The 24,038-nt window shown below is 42.7% G+C and overlaps 1 protein-coding gene across 1 annotated transcript in view; it reads right to left on the reverse strand.

Moving 5' to 3' along the window:
• Positions 1 to 24,038, reverse strand: part of ALPK2 (alpha kinase 2) — a 514,940-nt gene that overhangs the window by 117,992 nt on the left and 372,910 nt on the right. Inside the window, exons 5-7 of the mRNA XM_085630379.1 lie at positions 12,868 to 13,006; positions 10,003 to 12,651; positions 446 to 575 (exon numbers count right to left, since the gene is read on the reverse strand). Of these exons, the coding sequence (XP_085486505.1) occupies positions 446 to 575; positions 10,003 to 12,651; positions 12,868 to 13,006 (2,918 nt within the window). The remainder of the gene's footprint in view (positions 1 to 445; positions 576 to 10,002; positions 12,652 to 12,867; positions 13,007 to 24,038) is intronic.

The raw sequence follows: 24,038 nt of genomic DNA on the forward strand, positions 1-24,038 counted from the left end.
GATCTCTGTGGCAGCCTTGCAGAGCAGAAGAAGACCCGAACGCACCAAGTATGTGCATAAAAGCTCAATGAGTGAATGGACTGAGCTGCCCATTCCCCATACCTGCAAGGAGAAAATCCTATATTCCTTAAAATTATTCACTCCACACATTCCATGTCCACGCTTGTTCGATGGAACAAGGCATATCAAATGGCAGCACTTTATGGGGAAACCTCAAGGGGAAAAGAATCAGGCTTTACATATAACACTAGTAGAAAAAAGCAAGGGAAATACATCAGCAACAAACTCCGAGGACATCAAAGCCCATATATGTTAAACCTGTTCCGGGTGAAATGACTGTTAAGGTCACTCTTCGTTTCCGTGATCTTGTGTAGAGACTGCCAGCTTACAATACATAAACAGAACAGCTTGAACACGCGGAATGAAGCTGATTTAATGAGCTTACCTTTTTTGTGCATGAGCAACCAACTCTGAATCTTCCTCGCTGGGAATTTCAGCAAAGTGACAGGATAATTGCTTAGCTTTGGGTCGACCTAGTAATTTCTTGGCTTGCTTATTTTTCAATATCTGAGGAGCTTTAGAACAGAAAATAACAATTTTGCTTCATTAAATTGGTAATAGAAAAACCACAGCAAATTCACGTTATCAAGTGTGTTTTAGAAACTAAATAGCCTCCAATTATTGCAATCTGTTGTTTAGTGTAAGTAAACATGCCACTCTTCAAATACTGTCAAACATAAGTATAGTGCAACTTAAAATATCAAACTGGAAATTACGGAGGACTTCACACAGTCTTAAAATATGCACACGATGGCTGCAGAGAAAAAGAATAACACATGACTTGCATTCAAGTCATTCCATTCCACTGTACACGTCTAACACTGGGGTGAATATAGGAAACTGTGCAAAGAAAAAATGAATCCACTCCTAATAAAAATGAAATGTTTCCAGTAGCAGAGTCGCTTGCTGAATGGTTTGGCATTGGGTTCAAGAGTCCCCCATTTTCAGTTTAAATGCATTACTTGAATCCCAGTTGGCAATGAGAGACTATCAGTACCATATATTACCTCTTTCATGGTCTATGGCAGTGGTTTCAATGTTGATCAACAAGGGCCTGAGCTTCTCCAGATACTTAGATATCCATATGAGATTAATTTACAGGTCATCAATCCATTACATGTGGCCCGATTTAGATTTCGTGACGGACATCACGTCCACCTAAATCTAAATGCCATTATTTCCTATGAGATGTAGATTTCGGCAGAAGGGATATACATCACCGTGGTGAACGAGTAACCCATTTGCAGAAATCTAAATCAGGCCGTAAGTCAGTGGTTGTCTTGGAAATTTGACGTGGGTGTGGCCCTCATAGTTAAATGTAAGAAACCCCTGGCTAGTAGGACATAGGAAAGGTAAATACAATATAGTGAATCGGTAAACCCCCCTTTTTTTTATGGAAGAAACTGTTTCACAGGTTGATTTAGTCTTTCGTCGATTTTGTGGCAATTCACAAGTGTATTTATGAGTACAGGAGTCACTTCTATGGGAGTACTTTTTACACACGCTTACATATCTTTGTGAATTGGCCCCGAAACGTTCTACTCCCTATTAGTAAATAATGTTAAAAAACAAAGCACAACGCTGTCTATTTGTACTAACTGTGAAGGAGTAGTCCCTGAATACCTCATTTTTTTCCAATTTCAGATGGTCCGTTTAGATGTTTTATGGTCCACTTACTAAGTAAGAATACATAAAAGAATACTACAGGAGTACTCCTTTATGTACTCCAACATTGCTTTGGGAATAGGCCCCAATATGACAGAATTTCGAGCCTCACTGAGGCAGTAGCAGAAGTTTCCCATATCTAAAGTGTTCTGACTGAGCGGTGGAGTTTCTCCATGAATGCACAGTTTCTAGAATGAGATACTTAGGGGAGAAAACTTTTGCCAGAAATGCCATCAATGCTTGCCACGTCCACAACGAAATTCTGGTACTGCAAATGTATGGGCGTATATTATCAACGAAGCGATAAAAAATTATCGCCGCATTTGCGTCCGTTTTCGGACGAAAAGCGGCGATAATTTTATCGCCTAATCAGCAAGGTTACGCTATCGCATGAAACCTTGCATTAGCGCCTGTATTCTGAACGCCCAGCTTTGCATCTCTAATGAGATGCAAAGTGGGCGTTCCTGCCCTAACATAACTGGAGAAATGTCGCTAAGCAATATTTCTCCAATTATCGATGGGCACGCTAATCTGCAGAGCGACAAGCAAAGTAGCGATAACCTCTGTTATCGCTACTTTCCTTACGCCTGCTTCAAGACTGACTTAGCCATGATATCCTATGTAAGGTGGATATCATGGCTAAGTATGCCAAGCTATCGCCAAACTTTGTGAGATTATCGCTGGATTTCCAGCGATAATCTCACATTTGGCAGCTAGCGCTTGGAATTTTATCGCTTTTGAGATAAGCGTTGCTAATAGCACGCTATCTCAGCGATAAAATTCCACGTTACCCGGTGATAATTATCCTAGCGCTAACTGCGCTTAGCGATAATTATCGCCGGTCCTTGATGATATGCCACGTATTCCCTTGACTGCAACATCTAGCAGCAAAAATAATACATTTATCAAAAAAAAATTAACATGGATGAAAATATCAGTCATAGTGCCAAGATGCATCGCTAAACAGTGTGTTGTGGTATCAAACTCCCTCTTCTTTGAGCTCTAGCAGAGATATGTACCTGTTTTTCTTAGTCCTGAGTGCTTTTTATACCAATAATATTTCATATATACCATTTTGTAAAAGTATTAAAGATCTGTTGCATGCTCTGTGGTTCCATTCTCATTCACATTAGCGAGGTCAGTCTTTCTAGCGCTTCGCTTTGGGTGCTTCGCCTCAAGCGGTGATGTGAGACCTCCCCTTTTTCCGAATGCTTGTTGTTCTCACAGGAACGCGCGTAACACTGTTGTGCGCTCCCCGCAGAGAGGGAACTCTATCAACATCCTCGGTCAGGAAGGCTGCGCCAGTCTTATCTTCGACGTGCAGCCTTTCACCTTCGGTTTCACATTAGCTTGCCGGTGCGCAACACTGAAGTTTTACTCCAGTTCGCTGCATCCTCAACAGTGGTTAAAGTGCAACATTGTAGAGCGCTCGTAGCCTCTGGATCTAACGTTTTAAAGAAGCTTTATGGGCCTGATTTATTTTTTTAGTTCGATTCCCCATAAAAAACAGAGAAGTAGGATACTTTCAATAGTAAACATTTTTGTTAAAATTTGATATAGATACCAAAAAAACACAAAAGGGAAAGAATTTAAAGGAGTACATATTATACTTTGATTACTTTAAATATAATATACGATTTTGGCTGCTTGCCATCATTCTCAATTACCATGACAAGCACATATGGGAGGGCACTGCTAAAAAGTGGTCTATAAAGACTTTATTAACCCCCGGTGAGTTCAGACCTGATGAGTCTGATTTCTCTGTGGCAAATGAAGGCCGAGGAAGGCATGAAAGACAGGGGTCTGTCTGAAGGGCAGGTCACAGTCAGAGAGGTGCTACAGTCAACAACGACTGTGTCAATCCAATCCATGCAGGACGCCATTAGTCATTCCATTGTAGCCCCCTTTAATAAATGTAGTCATTACCCTTCACCCATACCCCAGGGAAGGTGCATGTAATTCCCAAGTGCGAGAATTCCCCGATTCTAGTAGTAAAGATTCCTCTTCAGGAAAATAAATTTAGAGGCATCTCAAACTAAAGAAGGGGACACTATCCCATCCGGAATATCAGGATCACCTGTTAAAAAGAGTAAACAAGTTTCCTTTGGGGGAGGAGACATGTAAGGGAGAGAAATGTTACCCTTGGCTCCCCGGAATCACATTTAATTTCTTCACCCATATTTCATCCAGAGAACACTGATGATGAGGACATGGTTAATTTTCTCACTGCAGGTGATACACTGTAGGTGTTTGCCTCTCTTGTGTTTGGAAGAGCCGGTAGCAGCAGAGCTCATTCCACTGGCAAACCTCAGCTGAGCTCTTTTATGCCTAGAAAATAGGGACTACATCCAGTTACAAATAGGAGAGCCATAAAGAGGCTGGTTTCATGATAGGAGATGATGCTCCTAATCAAATTTTGGGAGTTCAATCCTCCTAAACACTTTTATTCCTCAGAAAGTTCGGTGTCAGACTCGCCCACTTTCTTCAAAATTGGGGGTTAATAACATCAGATTAATGTGTGCTACAGACATTTCAAGGTTATAAAATAGAGTTTCACTCTTCTCCATTTCATTTGATTCAACCTCATCCTATGGTTTTCAAATCTCTAGAGAGATCTGATTACACAGGAGGGGCACAAATTACTCCACAAACGTGCAATAGAGGAGATTTTAATGACCTCTCATGGCTTTCACAGCAACTTATTTTTGATCCGCAAAGCAGTTGAATGTTTTGGCCTGGTCATGCATTTGAACATGTTTAATGCTTTTGTCTTTTATAGACATTTCAAAATAGAAAGGATTGAATCATAGATTCCCTTCAGACTAGTGATTAATTAGCAAAGATGGACCTAAGGGATGCATATCTTTCAGTCCCAATTCACCATGCACATAGATAATTCCAATTGCTTATCTAGAAAGGGAGGTAATGTCTGTTCATCTTCCATTTGGGTTGTCATAGGTCCCTTGGTGTTTCACCAAGTTAATTAAACTAGTAATAACTCTCTTGAGATCCCAAGGAGTTGGGAAGGTCATCTATTCAGATGAGATGCTCCTCATGGCCAATTCCAAATGTTGTTTGGACAAACAGATTAGATGGGTGGTCAACCTTCTCCAACAAGTAGGGTTTGTAATAAATCAAAACAAGTCACTGCTGAATCCCTTCCCAAGCGAGTCAGTTTCTAGGGTTGACACTAAATTCTATAAAAACATTCATTTCTTCTCCCGCATTACAAATGTAAAGTTAATCAAGAAGGTGATTCAGTCATTAATCAGACTGCAGAAGTTTTCTCTCAGAAGGTTGTCCAGGATTGTGGGCCATTTGCCAGTATCCATTCAGGCAATCTTTCCAGCTGCACTACATTATCGAGCACTACAGCCTCTAAAAGTGATACATCTGCGAAGGGGGCTCCCTAACACAGCATTTATTTTCCTTTCTCAAGATGCAAGGCAGGAGTTGGGTTGGTGGCATTCCCAAATGAAGGTTTGGAAATCGGATGGGGTGCCTGATGTGGAGATGTGGTAACAGGTGAAATGGTGTCTTGAAAAAGGTCAGTGTCATATAAACTACTTGGATCTGCTTGTCAGTTCATTCGCAATAAAAATAATAAACTATTGTATTCTTCTATGAGTGGACTACATCTCTGCTGCCCATTAAATAAACAGACTGGAGAATGATTTAAAGGTTTGGCAGACTCAGCCAAGGATTTTTCAAAAACTATGTTTATTGCTTTATTTTTTAAACAACTACCATATACATATGCCACATGTTATACAATATAGTGCCCACGGAGGGTTCTGGCAGGCCAACAACACGTGTCCAATATACATCAAAGTCTGTAACAAGGTTCGGGCAATGGTCACACTCTCAGTAAGGAGAGGGTGTCCGCTGGGTACTCTCTCTCGCACATTCTGTATCATCACATGGGGAAGCCAGCCCTGGTTACTCCCCCCTCTTGGCCCAGTCAATAACGGGATATCCAGCCTCCCCACACTTCTGTAAATTTCAGGAAGGACCTCCATGCAATGGTTCAGACCTATTACCCACATATCTTTGCCCAGGACCAGGGAGGCTCCCCATTTTTCGCTTTATCTCTCTTCACTAGAGAAAGCCCCAGCATGCAGAAAAGTAACAGCTTCCTTGGCAGATCCACGTCTCTGGTATTCCGAAGAGAGCATCTGCAGTGTAACATCTCAGACAATTGGGGAAAGACACCCTCCCCATCTCGAATAATCAACTACGATTGTAATAACTCTGAAGTATCTTCAGTTAGATGCGCCTCAAGCTTGCTTTAATCGCTACCTCACGTGGGAACAATAATGCACTTTGTCAGTCAGCATATCCATTTGACCCATGTCTATCTCCCATCTAGTGCTGAGGAACTGCAAGTTGTTCAGTCCGTTATTGATAAGTGTGTGGTATGTGTACGATACTGCTTTGATAGTCATTTCCTTCGACAGTATCCTGCTTTTGATGGGCTTGCTATTCTTCAGAGCCCCTCAAATGTATCAATTTTGCTTTAATGGGGTGTTGCACTTGGAGGTAAGGATACTCTTCTACTAGTAATGCAGTTGTGGTAATGACTACATCAGCCCCCACACAAAGGTTTTGCAGCGTTTCCCGATCTGGTGCCCATTGACTTGGAGTGATATAAGTTTTGCCAAGTGTATCACCAGGATCTTGAGCTCTGTATTTAACAGAGATCAGCCTGTGCAGAGAGCATGCCATACTTGGCATTTCTTCCTTAGGTATCACAACACTTGTTGATTGTCGTACGTCTGGCAGCAGCTCCACCTCCCCCCCCCACTCCTTGTTGAACATGGGCAGGATGTATGGCCCCAGGATCGAGAGAGTTTGTTTAGAGAACTCCACTGGTATCTCATTGGAACCTAGGTCTTTACCCATTGCATCAGACCCACTGAAACTGATATATCGGTGCAGGAGTCCTCCCGGTCCAGGTCCATTCTACTGTTGTTATCCAATCTCGGGAGCAGAAGTTCCTTGTGGAAGGCTGTGGTATTGCCTCAGAGGTGGTGTGCTTCTCCTGATACAGTGCTCAGTAATATTCTGCAAAAGCCTCCACTGTACTACTATCTCTAGTCATCCATGTCCCATCTTCTCTGTGGATCTCCGCCACCCATCTAACCCCTTCCTCTATCTGACCCAGCCAAGCCAAAAGCGGCCAGCTTTATCCCTTACCAAATACAGTTTTAGAAGAGTGGCTAAGTAATACTTTTTTGCTATATCATGGGTCAGTATATACTATGTTTTACGCAGGGACTCAATCAGTGCAACACTGTCGGGCCATCAGTTTCGAGATATTGCCTCTCATAGGCAGCAATCTCTTTTTCGATCGTAATTATATGTTGTTTTGCTAGTTTATTTTTCAGGCTATTGCATTTTGGGCCTGTCCAGAAGGACTGTTTTATAAGCCTCCCAAAGTGTCACGGAGGGGGGTACTGACTCTGTTTTCAACAAAATAGAGTACTAAGTCTGTGCAGAGCTTGTCAACCTCTTCCCCATCCTGAAGTTCCCAGCTTCTGAGTCGCCACACTTGTCCCCCAGTGTCACCCTGATGGGGGCCTGGTCAAATATCCCCCTAGGCAGGAATTCCGCAATAAAGGCACTGAGGCATTCCTTGGCCGGGACGAACACGTAGTCCAACTGCAAAAAGGTCCTATGGGCCAGGGGGAAGATTTTTTCTTTGCGGGGTGTCTTGACCTCCAGATATCAAAGAGGCCCATAGCATGTGTAAACTGTGCCAAGTATGGTGCTGTGCCATGAGGGGTTGTGGCTCCTAAGGATCTACTGCGTGAGCTATCCATCATCCCATTGAAATCCTCATGTACTATGCGACTGTCAGCTTGCGTTTCCAGGAGAACGTGTCCCACTGCTTCCAGGACTGGCTGCTGGAGTATAAATGCTCATAACAAATAAGTATTTCCTTCCTCTGGTTCCCAGGACCCTATTAATCTACTCAATGGGTTAAGCCATGTTCTCTCCCCTCAGAAAGGGGCGTTATTTCTTGCCGGTATCACCACCCCACAAGACACCTTGTTATAGCTGGAGTGGGCCAATGTAACATAATGCCCCTGTTGAGACAAGGGACATTGCTGCCCACTAAGTGGATTTCCTGCAAAAATACCATGTGGCCTGTCTACCAATGTACCATGTTACCATCCCTCGTTTAAGCTTATTTAGAAAGCCATTAACATTGCATGACAGGAAAGTTAGTTGATTGGATACTTGACAGCTGATAGTTGATAAGGAATACTCTGTGTTGGCTGTGTATCATAATCTTCCAGCTGTACAATTCATCCACTCTGCACCCCTGTTCCAGATTCCGTGACACGCAGGCTGAACCCAGGCAGAGTTTTGAAGTGTATCATGTGTAGTGACCCACAGCGATGGTGCTGCTCCCCATTAAGCCAGTAATGGGTCCCCTACTACCTCCCTCATCCCCCTGCAGGGCAAAGGTTATCAAGGGTATAGCATGCGACCTTGGTGAATATCAAAAATAACAAACTCTAACTGAGGAATGCAACAGGCAGCCCTCTTCCAAATTCCCCCGAAACCACTCTACTAGGAATAAAGTATCTGTCGCCACTCAACCTAACTGACCACGATACATCCCAAACATGTTTTTGACCTACTCCTCTACCCCACCAGTTACATTTTAATAAATTTCACTCTAACTGCTTACCCATCACTGGAGTGCTCTGGGCCCCTTCATTACTGATTTAGTCCTGGAGACTCTTCCCCCTCGTACCACTCGCCGCACCTTGTCTAGCTTACCTGCCCTCCATGACCCACCTACGGTCCCTCTCACCATCACCATAGTCTATCTGTATGAGCTGACTCTGTGGACATCATTTACCTTGTTCTGAGGTTCATGAACAGGCTTCAAGGACTTTAGAAAAATCAACTCCACCATGCTGATTCATCCTGTCAACTGTCACTCACTCTCTAGCCATCAGCAAGTTGTACTATTGGAACACGCTCTACGCTGGGCTCACCAAGCAACTCACTAGAAGAATATAAACCATTCAGAGCTTAGCAGCCAGACTTATACTTAGCCTGCCACACAGAACTCACATCACACCACACCTCAGGAAACCACACTGGCTCCCAATACACAAACCATCTCAATTCAAAGTCCTCACACACACATTCAAGGCAATAGACAACTCAGGCCCCAACTCCGCTCCACAGGACTAACTCCTACTTGCACACATCCCATGCATACACAGACCCAAATCAGGAGGACCGCATTCTCCTACATCACTCATAAAGTGTAGAATGACCACACACACATGCTCAGTGCCAGGATACTTTTGCTGGAGATAGTGCGCTTTATAAATATGCATCACATAACAACATTCATGAATACACTCACACTTTGTAGTGCATTTTATGGTAGATAGTGCTTTAAAAATCTAAAAGGTATTCAGTAATTGACATTAAAGTTACACAGGTAGGAAAATATTCAGAAGCACAGCCAAGAACACAATCAGTTTTTTTATCAACTGTTTTCTTTACAGTACTCCACAATCAGCTATTAACGAAGAGTTGAAAAGACTTACACGACATGTGACAGCAAATGCTTTGACTTGCATGCATTGCACCTACCTGGCAGTACAAGATAAGCCAAACACATCAACCAAGCCAAGAGAAGCTGCAGACTTATCTGCAAAAGCACATACTAAAGAGCACATGAGAAAAAGCGACGCGCACAAGAGTTTAGTTCAGAGTACAGATAAGAGGTGGGATGTCCCTCCTGACATGGATGTTGCTCCTGACACTAGAGTATGTCACATGGAAGTTCAAACATTGGATTTTGTATGGCATCCACAGCAAACTGGAGGTTGGAGGCATTGGTCAATGGCTGCAGCAGTAGTTGAGGCATGTCTTGTCTGGTCATGTGTCTAGTGTGTATATGTGGACTGACACAAAGCCACCATTCAGATAACCAATAAAGACAGCTGTGATGTTACTCCGAAGCGTGCATTACTCTACTGGTCAGTTATTATTTCTTGAAGTTCTAGAATATGATTGGGTTCCTTTATAGTGATATGCAAATGTACTCCATGATGGTTTCTCTTTTTGAAAATGACCTCTGAATTTGACAGCATTAGTGACAAGAAGCGGATGAAGCGGAACATCATAAACTGACACTATATCGCATGCCGTTGTGTTTATGCTTATGATTGGGGTGACAATAGCTCTACGTAGCATTCTACACGTGTGCAGCAAAGCAATCGTGCCTGTAATTGCTCTTACCTTCTTGATTGTCTTTGCAAGCGACCACATCATTCATCAACTTCATTATTTGTTCTTGAGGAACAAGTACTTCCTTTGCTTCCAGTATCACCCTGTGAACGCAGTTTGTACTTTTACTGATCTGTTCCTTATGTTCAGTTTTGTTCTCTGGGGAGGTTTTGTCACAGGTGTCCTGCCCATAGTAACCAACTAAAACATCACTGCAGCCTGAGGCCTGCACGTCTTCCAGCAACTCCTTTAGGCTCTTTCCTTCACCTGGCTTCTGATGATACTCTGTCTCCTCCTGTGATGTGAATGAAGCATCCTGGGTATTATCACATATTTTCAACTCTATACGGATTTTTTGATGCGCTTCAGAGCAACACAAGGACATTGACATGTCATTTGCTATGGAATTGTTTATCCCTTTTAAGAATTCTTCTTGTTCTACGATTTTACCTTCCTGCACTGTGAACTCATCTTCTGAACTGTATATGGAGGGAATTTCACAGCTTGTAATTTTATTAGATACTGCCTTTTCCTCCTTAAAAGAAGTCATACTTTGGAAAGAAGGTTCAACACTGTCTATGGTATGGGAATTATCCTCCTTAAAAGAAGTCAAACTTGGCAAAGAAGGTTCAACCCTGCCAATGGTATGTGCATTTTCATCCTTAAAAGAAGTCAAACTTGGCAAAGAAAGTTCACCACTGTCTATGGTAAGGGCATGTTCCTCCTTAAAAGAAGTACAAATTGGCAACAACAGTTCACCACTGTCCATTGTAAGAGTGTTTTCCTCCTTAAAATATGTCAGACTTGGCATAAGAAGTTCAACACTGCCTATGGTATGGCTGTGCAAGTTACTAAATTCCCACTCATTGTATTCACTCTCACTAATATCTTTTATGCTACTGTGTGGTGTTTCCTTGTCACTGCCTTCATGGAACCGAGATTCACTTTTCAGATCCTCCTCCCTGTGAAATTTTATTTCCAATGTATCTGATTTTACGTCCACACTGGAGTCGGCAGAAGCCACATCTACACCTGCTTGTGAATGTTCAGGCTGCTGATCACTAGTTACTCTGAGTTCATCTGGTTCCAGGGCATTCCTATAACAATTCTCAATTTGATCACCAGGCTGTGCAGTGGATTGTGACAAAACTTGTCTGATATCATCATGTGTATATGTTTTAGCAATGCCTATGTTATTTCCAATCGTGACATTGCCTTTTCCATCTTGATCATCTTTAGCCACATTAAAGGCATTTTCCTCAGTAATTGATCCCTGCTCTCTAAACGTTTGAGACATGCTAGAAGTTGTTACCATTTTAGGTTCCACTAGAGATATTGAATTCCGATCCTGAAGGTCGTTTTTGTCTTCTACAAAACCACGTTCCTCTTCTGGTTCACTACAGGCACACTGGGAGTGCATAAACGTGAAATTTGGTATGCGTTGTATTTTTGAGCCATCTATAAGATCAATACTGATTTCGGGCTTTACCTCCAGCTCATTCTGTATGCATTTGGTACTATTATCATGGTCACTAAAAGAATCCAAAATATTTTCATTTAGCAATAACTCTTCCATCAATGTCTTTATTGAGAACTCCATGTTGTTTTGTGCAATTTCATCAATGTTCAATTTCTCTTCATCATTTTCCTGTTCCAATATCTCATCAAGGTTCTGCGTGTCTCTAAAAGGTGTGGGATCCTGCCTAGATGGGGTAATGCTGCCATCATTCCTGATTTTACTTTGGCACTCAGGGCCAGTTAAGGCATCAGATTTGTTTCGGATGAAAGGGTCTAACTGATGTTTCTGCCTTTGCATGTTCTCCTCCAAATGTTGACTGAAAGCTTCCAAAAGACTTTTAATTTCATTAAACAACTGTCCTCCGCTGTCACTCATTAAATTGTCACTGGAAGTGTCTACCACTACGAGCTGAGGAAGGAGGTAATGGCCACATTTCATTTCATTACTTTGATCAGTACATGTTTCCACACCAGATGACGTTTCGGTGAACTCTTCCAAACAATCTTCAGGTGATCCATTGGTGTTTTGTTCTTGACCAATATGTAAGATGTGTTTTGGAGGACAAGAGGATGATTCTATGTGATGATCTAAGGAACTAGGTGGTGATTCTCTGTGGCAAGCCCCTTTGCAACTGTCAAAGGAATTATGAGGTAGGTCATGGTCCTCGACACCATCATAAGTCTGAACACTCATGTGAGCATAATTCATATTGGAAGGATGCATTTCTTGAATAGAATCTTCAGTTAAATCATACCCAACATAATTTGTTGTGAAATGACTTAATGAACCCTTAGCCTCATCTTCATGCACATGGACTACGGATACATTGCCTGTTTGTATGACATTTAATGGTGAATTGGTTTCTTGAGTTGTTCTACTTACATCTTCAATGTGTATTACATTTTTCATTTTGTCCCTTTTGCTTTTATTGTGGTTTGACTGACTTTGACTATCCCGATCTAAAGAGCTTAAGAGTGGATAATCAAAATCCATAGCAATAAGAGTGGTTTCAGGATTATCACAAATACGGTGTCCACCAGTACATTTGTCTTCATTAACACATTGGTCTACCTCATGATATGCTGGAGATATCGCAAAGCCCCCCTGTAGAAATCCAGACGTCTCAGAACCTGTATGGGAATCTAGATCAGACAAATTTGTATTAGAAATAGTGCCAAAGAAGGGTTCCATTTAACAGAACACTCTTCTTTGTTGCAGGTTAGTACATGTGAGTTATTTTCATTATCAGTAAAATTATAAAAAATTGTCATTATCAAACAATTGTGTTTGTTGTTTTCCAAATGTGATTTTGATCTGCTCAATCTCAGCCCAGTTTGTGGACTTCAAACCATATTTACCTTTGCAATTTTCTGTGGTTGGATGTGCTTTGTTGTTGAATTCCACAGAAGTAATAACAGATGCAGCCGTGTTATCTGTGATTGAACCACAAGTCCTGTTTGTCATGTCACCATCATCATTCACATCAATTTCTTGCATCTAAGGACAAAATATAGAGAAAACTTGTAAGCGGAGCATTTGTTTGAGACATATAAAATATGGTAATCACTCTCCCTGCAGCGAAGAAGTTTCTGCTAGAAGGTATTTCTTGGTATGACTAACTCTCTTTGTGTAGAAGTTCATGTTACGCTGGAGCAGGGTCTTCAACTATTTCTGAAGTAAGAGGTACTTATATACAATGAATTTCATCCTGAGCTACCATTATTACTGTCGTAACTGTAATCATATCAGACAATATTATAATAGTGGCCACCTCATGAAAGATTACCAGCAGTGATCACTTCAGTGCCTCAGACAGGGTTACCACCAGTAATGTAAAAATGATGTTATCAATATGGAATGCCTCTACTTGTGTAATACAAAAAAGTCATAGCTGTTACCCCCTTGGTACCATGGTAATATTATGAGTCATAAGTCACCCTGATGCTGCAAATTTATCACTCAAATATGGTCTTTAAACATCTTTCCCAAATTCACTCATCTTTCTCAAAACATCAGCTTATGAGTCTTGAAAATACACACATTTCAATCTTGAATACAGGGTTTTAATTTTGGAATACATATATTAATTCAACCAAGCAAAAGCTTCTATTTTAGAAGACTGGGATGCATACAGGAGAGCTACTTATAGGTAGCTGGAGAGATACTTATTACTCCTGAGCTATGTGTTGGAGAAGTCTGCTCTAGAGCCTCTCACTGCAGTATCCAGTCAAATGTTTGAAAACTTGAGACTAAAATACAATGTAATGGAAGAAATGCTCATTGTTCAGAAATAGCTGGATTTCGATCATTTGCTTTTAAATGAGAGGGTGAGAAAACAGGCTGCAGGACGGGTGTTGGTACTGACAGGTCAGTGACATTGAATGCAAAGATAGACAGAGGCAGATGCAGGAAGTGTGAGTGATGAGTGCAGACACTGTTAGGGAGCAGGTGCATGAAGTGATAGGGGATTATTTGGGGACGCGCATGGGGACTTGGGAGATGAATGCAGGTGAATCAAGGGCTGTCAATCACAAGCAATGGGGTGGCAGTGAGAGAGCTTTAGTCATGAACCATGGCAATTCAGCAAAAGGAATACTATAAGACTTTGCAAGCTAATAGAAAGGGGTAGAGAAAGGCAAGTGGCAAGTGGAAAGCTGGAGAAGTCTTATCACCTCCAGTACATACTAAGTTACATTTCTTTGACCAAGGGTCACTCAACCGTTCAGTATTTTTGCCTCATCACATGAATGAATGAATGCCCAACTTATAAATCGCAGATAAATGCCCAAAGGCATTACAGTGCAAAAAGTCAGGTCTTCAAGGACTTACGAAAAGGAAGATGTGACTCAAGGCAGGAGATCGATAATGGGAGAGTATTCCAAAGAATACAAATCTACAAGAAACTCATATTCCCTGACCCATGCTCGTGATCCCTCCCCCACAGGAATATCTTCAAGTGATGTGCTGTATCTGAATGCCTTTCTGATTCCTCCTGTAGGAAAGTGGGTTATTAGTAGGTGGGGGCATTCACCCTCAGCTAGAAATAACACCACGATCACTAACAGGTCCAGCCAAGCCTCAGTAAATGAATCTTTGTTCCTCCCTTGGTAGCTTGGCAAATGAACAGTCAGGCATAATTTAGGAGATTGAATGTGTAAAGATTTTAATACCACCAAAACAGTAAATAAGTATGAGACACAACACAATAAAAATCCAACACCACTTCATAAAGATAGGAAGTATGTTTATCTTTACAATGACACCAAAATGACGAACATCTAATGTAGGGAACCAGAGATATAATTTTTTTATAATTACAATCAAAAATTGCACATTATACCGGCAAAAAGCCTAAAGCACCACTTGCGACCACTAGGGGCCGATACTGGGACAAACTCAAATTTTAAGGCTGACTGCGATGGAGTACGGACTGGCTAGGCTGTGGGCTAGGTCCCGGTAAAAGTTTTACCTTGTGAATTTTTCTTGGTTCTTTTGTCTCGTTGAGGGGTCTGTCAGCTGGTCCTTGGGCTTGCTGGATCTAGAGTTTAAGTCGACAATGGCACCCTGCTGCAATTCGGTGGCTCAGGGAAAAGACGGGCATCGAATCCTCAGCATCGATAGTGAGGAGGGTCTAGAAGCAGTTTTCAACAGGTTCCCTCTCAATGTCGATCTGGGCTTTGCCTGCAGCTTTTCAGCGGGACAAACAAGCAAGGTCGATCCGATTGGCGAGCTGATGTCAGTGGCTTGACTCTCGACAAAGGGCCAGTCTCCTCCTGAAGCTTTTCTGCAAATGTTTGCACAAAGTTTCCAAATTTTGAGTTCTCGCAGTTTTTTGGTTCCTCTGGGGAAAACAGGAGCACCAACCAAGAGCTCAGAGACTCTGGATTACATCTTGGGGGTTAGTACTCAATTTCCCACAATGCACATGCCCAGTCCAGTAAAAAGCCAGTTGCAGATGGTCAGCTGGAGTGATCCTCTTTTTGGCTTTGCAGGTGACTTCTTCCAGCTCTGTTGTACCTGTTGCTGATTAGGAGGATACTACTTTTTCTTTGAGTCAGACACAGTCCTTTCTTTGTGGAGCCTTATGAGTGCAGCAGGTGCAGTCTTTCTGAGTGCAAGCCTTCTATGATGCAGCCCAAGGCAGGGCAGTCCTTCTTCTTGCTTTGTTCCAGGCAGTGTTCTGGTGAGCTCCTCAGAGCTGCCTTATTTATTCCTCATTTCTGGGCTTGAGGAAGGGGGCACCATAACCAATAGGGAAAAAGCTACCTCCCTGAGTATGACCACTTCCTGTGAAGTGTGGCAAAGCCCTGGCCCAGAATGCACTATTTTCCCAAAAATCAAAAGGGAGAAAATCTCTCCTTGGTGTGTGTGTGTGCCTGTATAACCCAAACCAAAGGAGCAGCTAACTACTGACTACACTCCCCATCCAGCCCCTCTACTAATCTAATTAGGGGGGCTCCCGTCTGGCTGGGAATCAAGGAAGTGGATAGGTAAGTTCTAAAATTACTTTCCTGTAACAGTTATAATAAATCCAACTTTGGCAAGTTGTGGCATTTAATGTGACTATTAATTTGATACTTTGAATGGTATTGCTAGCTGTTAGACCTAGCATCCTTGACATGGTTTTCCTCTACCTTTTTGCCTTCAGACCACCGTTTTTTAGCTGACTTCGTTTCTGCTGGCCTTAGAACTCCGCACCCTTTACGACTGATAACCAGTGCTAGAGTGCTTGTGCTCTCTCCTTAAACATGTTAGATTGGCTTATACCCAACTGGCATATTTAATTTACTTGTAAGCCCTTAGTAAAGTGGCATTACCTGTGCCTAGTGCCAGCAAATTAAATGCTACTAGTGGGCCTGCGGCACTGATTGTGCCACCTACTTAAGGAGCACTTAAAACATGTTTCGGGCCCGCCACTGCAGCCTGTGTGCAGTTTTAAACTGCCATTTCAATCTGGCAAAATAAACCAGTCTCTCAGTTCATATGTGTGAAACGCATTACGTCCGATGAAGAGACTAACATACAGACTCTTCATTACTATAAACAACAGTTCCTTAAACGTGGATATCCGATTGAAGTATTGGACGCCGCCTTGAATCGCACAATGGACAGATCTAAACTTTTGAGGACGCAACAGAAAACACCAGCAACACGAGAAGTGTTTGTCTCAACATTTTCCACTCAGTCCCTCATGATTAAACGGATTGTTTTACATATGTGGGAGTTGTTGCAATCAGAACCTGATTTTAAGGGTCGATTTTTGACTCAACCCCTTTTTTGCATATTTACAAACAAAGAAACCTGAGGGAATTACTGTCTTCTCCCAAGAGACCATGGGACGAAAAATTCAAAGGCATGATGAGATGTCAAAACTGTACCCACTGTGGTAATTGCCGTGCCTGTCAAGCATGTTGCAAGAAGGATACCTTTAGCCCTTGCAGCTAAAGGTATCCTTCTTGCAACAGTTACTTTGGGCAAGATGATTTCTCATCCATTTTCTGGGAAATGGATTTGCATAAGACATTCAACTAACTGCAATTCACATTGGATTGTGTACATCATTAAATGCCCTAGTAGTCTTCACTGTGTGGGAAAACAGAGAGAAATTTTAAAGTGTGTATCACAGGGCACAAAAGCACAATCAGGGTTAAGAACTTTAATTCATCTTTGACGATGCACTGGCACAAGAGCAATCATAATATTGCGCAGCTTAGACTCAAAGTTTGGGAATCTATACTAAACAAACCAGGGGTTAACATGCAGAAATATTTATCCCAACGTGAGACATACTGGATTAAATATCTCGACACTATGATTCCACGTGGACTCAATGACAAAGTGGAACTGGCATGTTTCCTTTAATACTATAGCGGCACTCATGCTCTGTCAGCAACTGGGCACAGTCGCGTCACTTACTTTAATTGCCCTTTACTGAAGAAGAGAGATAAACTCGGATACGCCTCTGTCATCTTGAGTCATAAATCACACAAACCACTTTGGTTGTAGTGTATACACATGAACACATTTTTCTTTTAGACCATGAAGGGGTGACCTGGTGTATCCAATAGGTAGACTTTTCTCTACTGAAGGACTGCCACTCAGCTGAACTAAACTCTGCTTGACTCCTGCTTTACTGTGCGGATTTGCTGCCTCCTGACATCTTGTCTGGGTGAGAAGGACCTACACCTCTTGACCCAGAGTGACTCCAAGGGCTAGTTGGCTGGCCTCCTGATATGAAGCCTCAGCGACATAACAGGCTTCCAACAACCTTGCATCTGCTATTGGACTCCGCCATCTATGAGTCTACCCTGCCAAGTGGTGCCACCCTAGTCCTGGACCCTTGAAATTGGGCTTAAGGTGCTTTGCCAGCCTCTATTGCTCACGTGGAACCAACACATCTTCTCTACTGCGCGGCACAACCTCGAGCAGCACCAACATATATCTGCTTCTGCGTGGAGTGGATCCGTCGCAAAGACCTGCATCGCCGTGCAGTCCGAATCACTTTTGGAAACATCACTGTGTGACGCATCCTCGGCGCTGGCCCTCGTATCGCTCGTTGACAGCAGCCTCGATGACGATACCAGGCGTAGCATCGCAGTCGCGCAGCTCCTCGGAATCAACAAATTGCCCTAACTGCGCACTGCATGCTCAACATCGGAGTTCGCATCGCAAGCCCTGTCAACGGGATCCTTGACGACGATGCAGGCCTCGGATGCATCGCTTCGGCTACGTGACATATCTTTGTTGCAGATCCTCACAATGCTAACCAACCAGAGTTTAAGGGGCTGTGTTCATCTGGCCACAGTTGAGTTTGCCGCTATTTTTGCTAATATCTTTAAAATTGAATAGCTCCAGTTTTACTAATTAGATTTTTGTAATTTTGGCCTTGTTTTATTTATTAAGGAACTTTCTGTTTTTCTAACTGGGTGTGGAATCCTTTTTGTGTGGTATTTTCTCTTTATTACTGTTTGAAGTGTTGCACAAATACTTTACACATGGTTTCTAAGTTAAGCCTTACTGCTCTGTGCCAAGCTACCAGAGGGTTGAGCACAGGTTAATTTAGGGGTAGCATGTCCCTCACCCTGGCAAGGATTGTTGTTGCTGCTTGACCAGGGCACAAACCCTAGTCAACCAACAACCTAATTTCTCACACTAGTTAGCTCCAATGCAAAGATAGACTTTAATAAATTTAATAAAGCATTTGCCATGTTAGCCTATAGGGCTTGCAGCACTACATTAGTGAAAAACGGCTTCGGTTGTTTTTCCTTGCCAGGGCATATAAAATATCTTTCATATTGTACCTGCTTTTTAGGGCTCGCGCCCTGCGTTGCACTGCACAGCAGTGCTCGCGCAGGCGCGAGCAGTTTTGTAGGTGAAAAACGGGGTTTGGAAGCTGCCCTAGGAATCGCACACGCTTGTGCGTGTGCTTTTCCTTTTGTGGGCAGCCATTGGCCTTTGCGTGCGTCTTTTAATGAAAGACTGCACGCAATAGGCCACTGGCGGGCGCATTGCTCCGCCCATGGCCTATTGGTGTCTATTACGTGCTTGGTGCGCGTAATAGACACCAATAGGCCAAGGCTTGCAGTGGCGCACGCGCGCGCACCACTCGCGTGCTTTTTCTTTTTTCTCGGAAGTGAAAGCGAACGCTTTCCCTGCCGCTTATTTTTTGGTGCAGAATCCTTGATGATTTTTCATTTGTTTTTGTCTGTGTTGCGCCTGTTTGTACACGCACTTGTGCTTGTTTTTTTCAGAGCCTTCCCTGGTGCACGCGGTGGGCGGACTTGAACACATTCTCTAGTCCTTCCTCTGTGTCTTCAGCCTCGCGCAGAGCTGGTGCAACAGAGCCTGCTTCATGGCTTCCCCAGGCTGCAGCCAGAGCCGGGTCATCCCCACCCGGCGGGTGATGCTGATTGAGGGCACGCAGCTGCCGCATGACTACAGCAGCACCCCTGGGGGCACGCTGTTCAGCACCACGACTGGAGGTGAGGCTCGAGATACAGGGGAAGAGGGCGCAACACACCTGGGGGAGGGGGACTAAAGGATAAGGGAAAGGGCACTGCTGCATGTGTTGCAGCTCTGTAGACGGGATCAGAAGGAGGACTGCGGGAAGGTAGCGGGAAGCGTTAGCGCCACCACGCTACGTAGGGAGTTTTTTTTGGGGTACAGCAGTACACTCGCATATGGTGGGTACAGCTCTCCCTGTTCCTGAAGCGGCCCCTCTTTTGGCACTACACTTGCAGTGGCAAAATCACAGCTGTACCACCCCTGGTCGAGATGGAGCGTTGGGAGATGGAATGGGTATTTCAAGGTGGATAGGCCTGTTTGGTGGACGTTTACAGTCAAAAGGGTGAGTTTTGTATGGCTGGATGAGTTGTGAGTGAGATCAGAGGCTGAACCAAATGCCTCAAAAATTTCAGGTCAGTGCTGGTGCTCATTAGCTGATCATTGTATGCTTGCTGTATGTGGATCAATGAGACACAGACGCCAGTACTGATATACTTTCATGCACTTACTCACTCATGCGATCACACACATACAGGTTATGATCAATAACCATATATTAGTTTATTTACTTTTATTCTTTCTTTTGATCTGCTCAGTACTGGTGCTCATTGGCTGATTATTGTATGATTGCTGCATGTGGATAGCAGTAGTGAAGTGCTGCTAGATGCCAGCTAACTTGTATATTCAGGCTGTGATGAGTGTATGTTTGCCTTCGCCGATAGGCTATCCTTATGACCCACACAGGTGTTTTCTAAAATCTCTAATTCACTATTAATCACCACTTCCTGTCAGTTTCACCCAGCTACTTTGTCTAACAGAACCATTGTGAGAGGAAGAAACTATGCGTCGATCCCACAGCACGGAGCCAGCCACAAGGAGACACTTTTTAATTAGGGTAACAGTGTCTGGCTTTTTTCATCCACAAACACTGTTGTCCCTGCAAGAATCCAGATGTTGTTTGGATTTTTTAGGTCTCGCCTGACCCAGTGCATGCGCTGGTCTGGCGAGACTTTTATTGAGGGCTCAAAAAATGATACCATGGCCAGCCTAGAGCTACAGTGCATGTGCGCGGGCGCGCGCTTAGGAGCAGAGGCACCATATGGCAAACCTCATCATGCTCTTAAAGCGCCCGCGATCACCTTCGCCCGCGATCACTTTCGCGGCGCCCCTTTGATGTTCCGTTCAAAGAACATCAAACCTCAAAGAACATGATGCTGTGTTAATGCTTTGCTGCACCCGTTTGACTTACAATGTGCTTTCTCTTTCCACAAACTCGATGTTTGTGTTCCTTTATTTTGATATGCTTTTAGTATTACTGTCACACACACACACACACAACCACACGCAAAACCACACACACAACCACACACACAACCACACATACAACCACACACACACAACCACACAAGCAACCACACACACACAACCACACACACACAACCACACCCACAACCACACCCACACAACAACCACACACAACCACACACACAACCACAACCACACACACAAACACACATACGCAACCACACACACAACCACGAACACAACACACACACAACCACCCAACCACACTCAAACACAACCACACACACAATCACAAGCACACACACACAACCACACACACAATCACACACACAACCACACACACAACCACACAACAACACACACACACAACCACACACAAAACCACACACACAACCACACACATCTCATTATCCATTCCTACCTTTTTGGAAGAAGATGTTGCACTCAAATAATGTACTTGACGATCGTTTAATTAATTCTCCCTTCCCTTATTTTATTCCCTTAAGATTAAATGTAAAGAAAATTGTTGTTTGTTCATTGTAAAGTGCATTAACCCCATTTCACAGGTAGAGTGACACTATATAAAATGTAAAATTAAAAAAATTGCACTGACTGACTACTGCTAGTTTTTGGCTCCCCAAACGCCAAAAGCAACCTGGTCTTCATGTGATTTTCAGAAAGGTAATTCCCCGAAGTGCAGCAGGATCTCTGTCTGGAATCGCCTCACTGTCCTTTAAATTTAAGACCCCTTTCCCACCAATCCTTTTTGGTGAAATGTTCTTTTCTCTCTTGGTTGTGCAATGCAACATAAATACACACCTTTCACTCAAGTTCGTGCTATATAAAAAAAAACAACAAAAAAAACAATTGCAATGCAATAGGTCTCACATCTTTGAGCTGCAATTGGTGTTGCATTATTATTAGCAATGCCAACAGCTCAAACTTTTATAATGCGAGACCTATTGCATTGAAAATGCTTGTTATAAGTATGCGCCCTACCCTTCGTCCACCAAGGGCGGCCCTTAGGGGTGACCTATAAGTAATAAGTAATGAAAAGTAATTTTCATTCCAAAGTCGAATTTGGACATAGTTTTATTTTGAAACTAGCCTGAAAGGCAGGCCTGGCTTTACAATGACACCAGACACCACAGCAGTGCACATCTAACTTCAATTAGTCCACCGAGGTCTGGAAACCTACATGCCGTACCATATACTAGGGACCTACAGGTAGGTTGTCTTTGTGAATTAGAATTACATAAATTACCACACACCTTCATAGCAGAGCCCAGGGCACTTTCAGAGTCAGTAACCACCAGCATCAGTCAAAAAATGTGGATGATCAGGGCAAAAGGGATTACTTAGATAGATAGACACACACATATACAATTGGAATTATATAGTGTTTTATATATCAAATGCTATACGGATGCTGAAATAAAAGATGTTAATATATGTTATGTCCTCCAAGAAAGAGAGTGGATGAAGACATAATCACATCTGTTTTCTGAAGAGGGTGACTTCCCAGTCAAAAACAGAAAGTACATTTTCTCCTTTGTAGAAAGATGGTGTCATATGCTATGAAAAGGAGCACGTACTTGTTAATGTTCTGCTATTTCTTTAAATAGCATTGAGGGAAACAGAACTGTAACATGGTGAACATCATTAGTAATGCGCTTATTAGCTGATTATGCAAATGTCAAAAAGGTGGATGTATCTTTTTTTTTTTTCAGCATAGGGTTTGTTGAGGCAGGTGCAGCAGGATGTAAAGGTAAATTGTTCCCTTCAAAATGAAATAGATTGGATTGCAAGAGGCAGGCCACACATCCCAAAATAAGTAGGTAGATCTTAAAGTTTCTTGGTCAGTCAAAGACAGAATGTGACCACGCCACAAGTTACTGATTATACTATTACACATGGGAGCCTGCAATCCATGTATAAAAGCCTGTCTCTAATTTCCATATTGCAGTTGAATTGTGACACCTTTAGTCGCATTGTAATAACGAAATTACATAGCTGCTCAAATATAGTAAGTCATTAAAGTTGAAATCTGATGTCACAATGCATACTGCCAGAGCCAGCAACCACAGTGAAAGGCAGGTCACTCAGCATAATCACAGATGCGGTTTCAACAAGTAAAATGGGAACTGGCCTTTCCTTCTATGTTTTTCTAAAATGAAATGTGATTAGCAGAAAGGTAATATTTATGCAACATATTTATTTTTCCATGGTGTAGGTCTTAATGGGAAAGATATGTTTTAACACATACTGAGGTATACAAAAAGTGATGGATGGGATCCTTGAACTAATCTCAGCCACTCGAAATTACTCAGGCCGCATCCAATTACATCATTATTTTGCAAACCATGCCAACTCAGTTTGGGCCAGCCAAATGCAAATCAATCTTGACTCTGCTCCAATGGGAACTGTCCAGCCCCAACTGCCAGGCCAGCACTCCCGAACTGGAATAAAAGCAACCTAGAACTAGTTTCACCCTCATTAGGGCTCATCTACCGGGCATTACCTGGTTCCAGTGACACAGTGTGCACAGGACCCATGTCTGAGCATACCATACCTGTCACACTTTGGGTGACACACTGAAGTATACAAAAAGTGATGGATGAAACGCTTAAATTACTCTCAGCCACTGATAACTAGTCGGCCTGGGTCCCAGTACATCATTATTTTGCACACCATCCCACCTCAGTTTGGACCCAATTATATGCAAATCAGTGTTGAACCTCCTCCAATGGGAACAGTCGAGTCTGAACTACCGGGTCAGGTCCTCCCAGATGCAGCTCGAACGATTGTTAGTAGCTGAGAATAATTCAACCATTACATCCATCACTTTGTTTTTGATGTCCTTACCACAATCTGAGTCACAGCATATTTTAATTTGACTTAGATTAAACTGATTCTAATATCTTTTTGCAAAACATCTTAGTTGACGTTGGAGGATTTAATTTCACACTAGCAATTCTGCTTTACTTTTTCATGTTTGCAATGAACATGAAACAGTAAAGCAGCCAGTATCTAAGCAATTTTTACTAAAGTCGGTTGTGTGACCATCACCTTATTCTTCTATATGGTCATGGAAATCCTTTGTGACTTGTAATATCCTTATAACGTCCTGCAGGGGGGAATTTATCCCCTATATAATTGCTGGGCTGTGACATGATTTGTAATTAATACTTTATCTCCCAATTTCCTTTCCACCTTCCTG

Source organism: Triturus cristatus, chromosome 2_1 (assembly GCF_964204655.1).
Source record: "Triturus cristatus chromosome 2_1, aTriCri1.1, whole genome shotgun sequence".
NCBI classification, from domain to species: domain Eukaryota; kingdom Metazoa; phylum Chordata; class Amphibia; order Caudata; family Salamandridae; genus Triturus; species Triturus cristatus.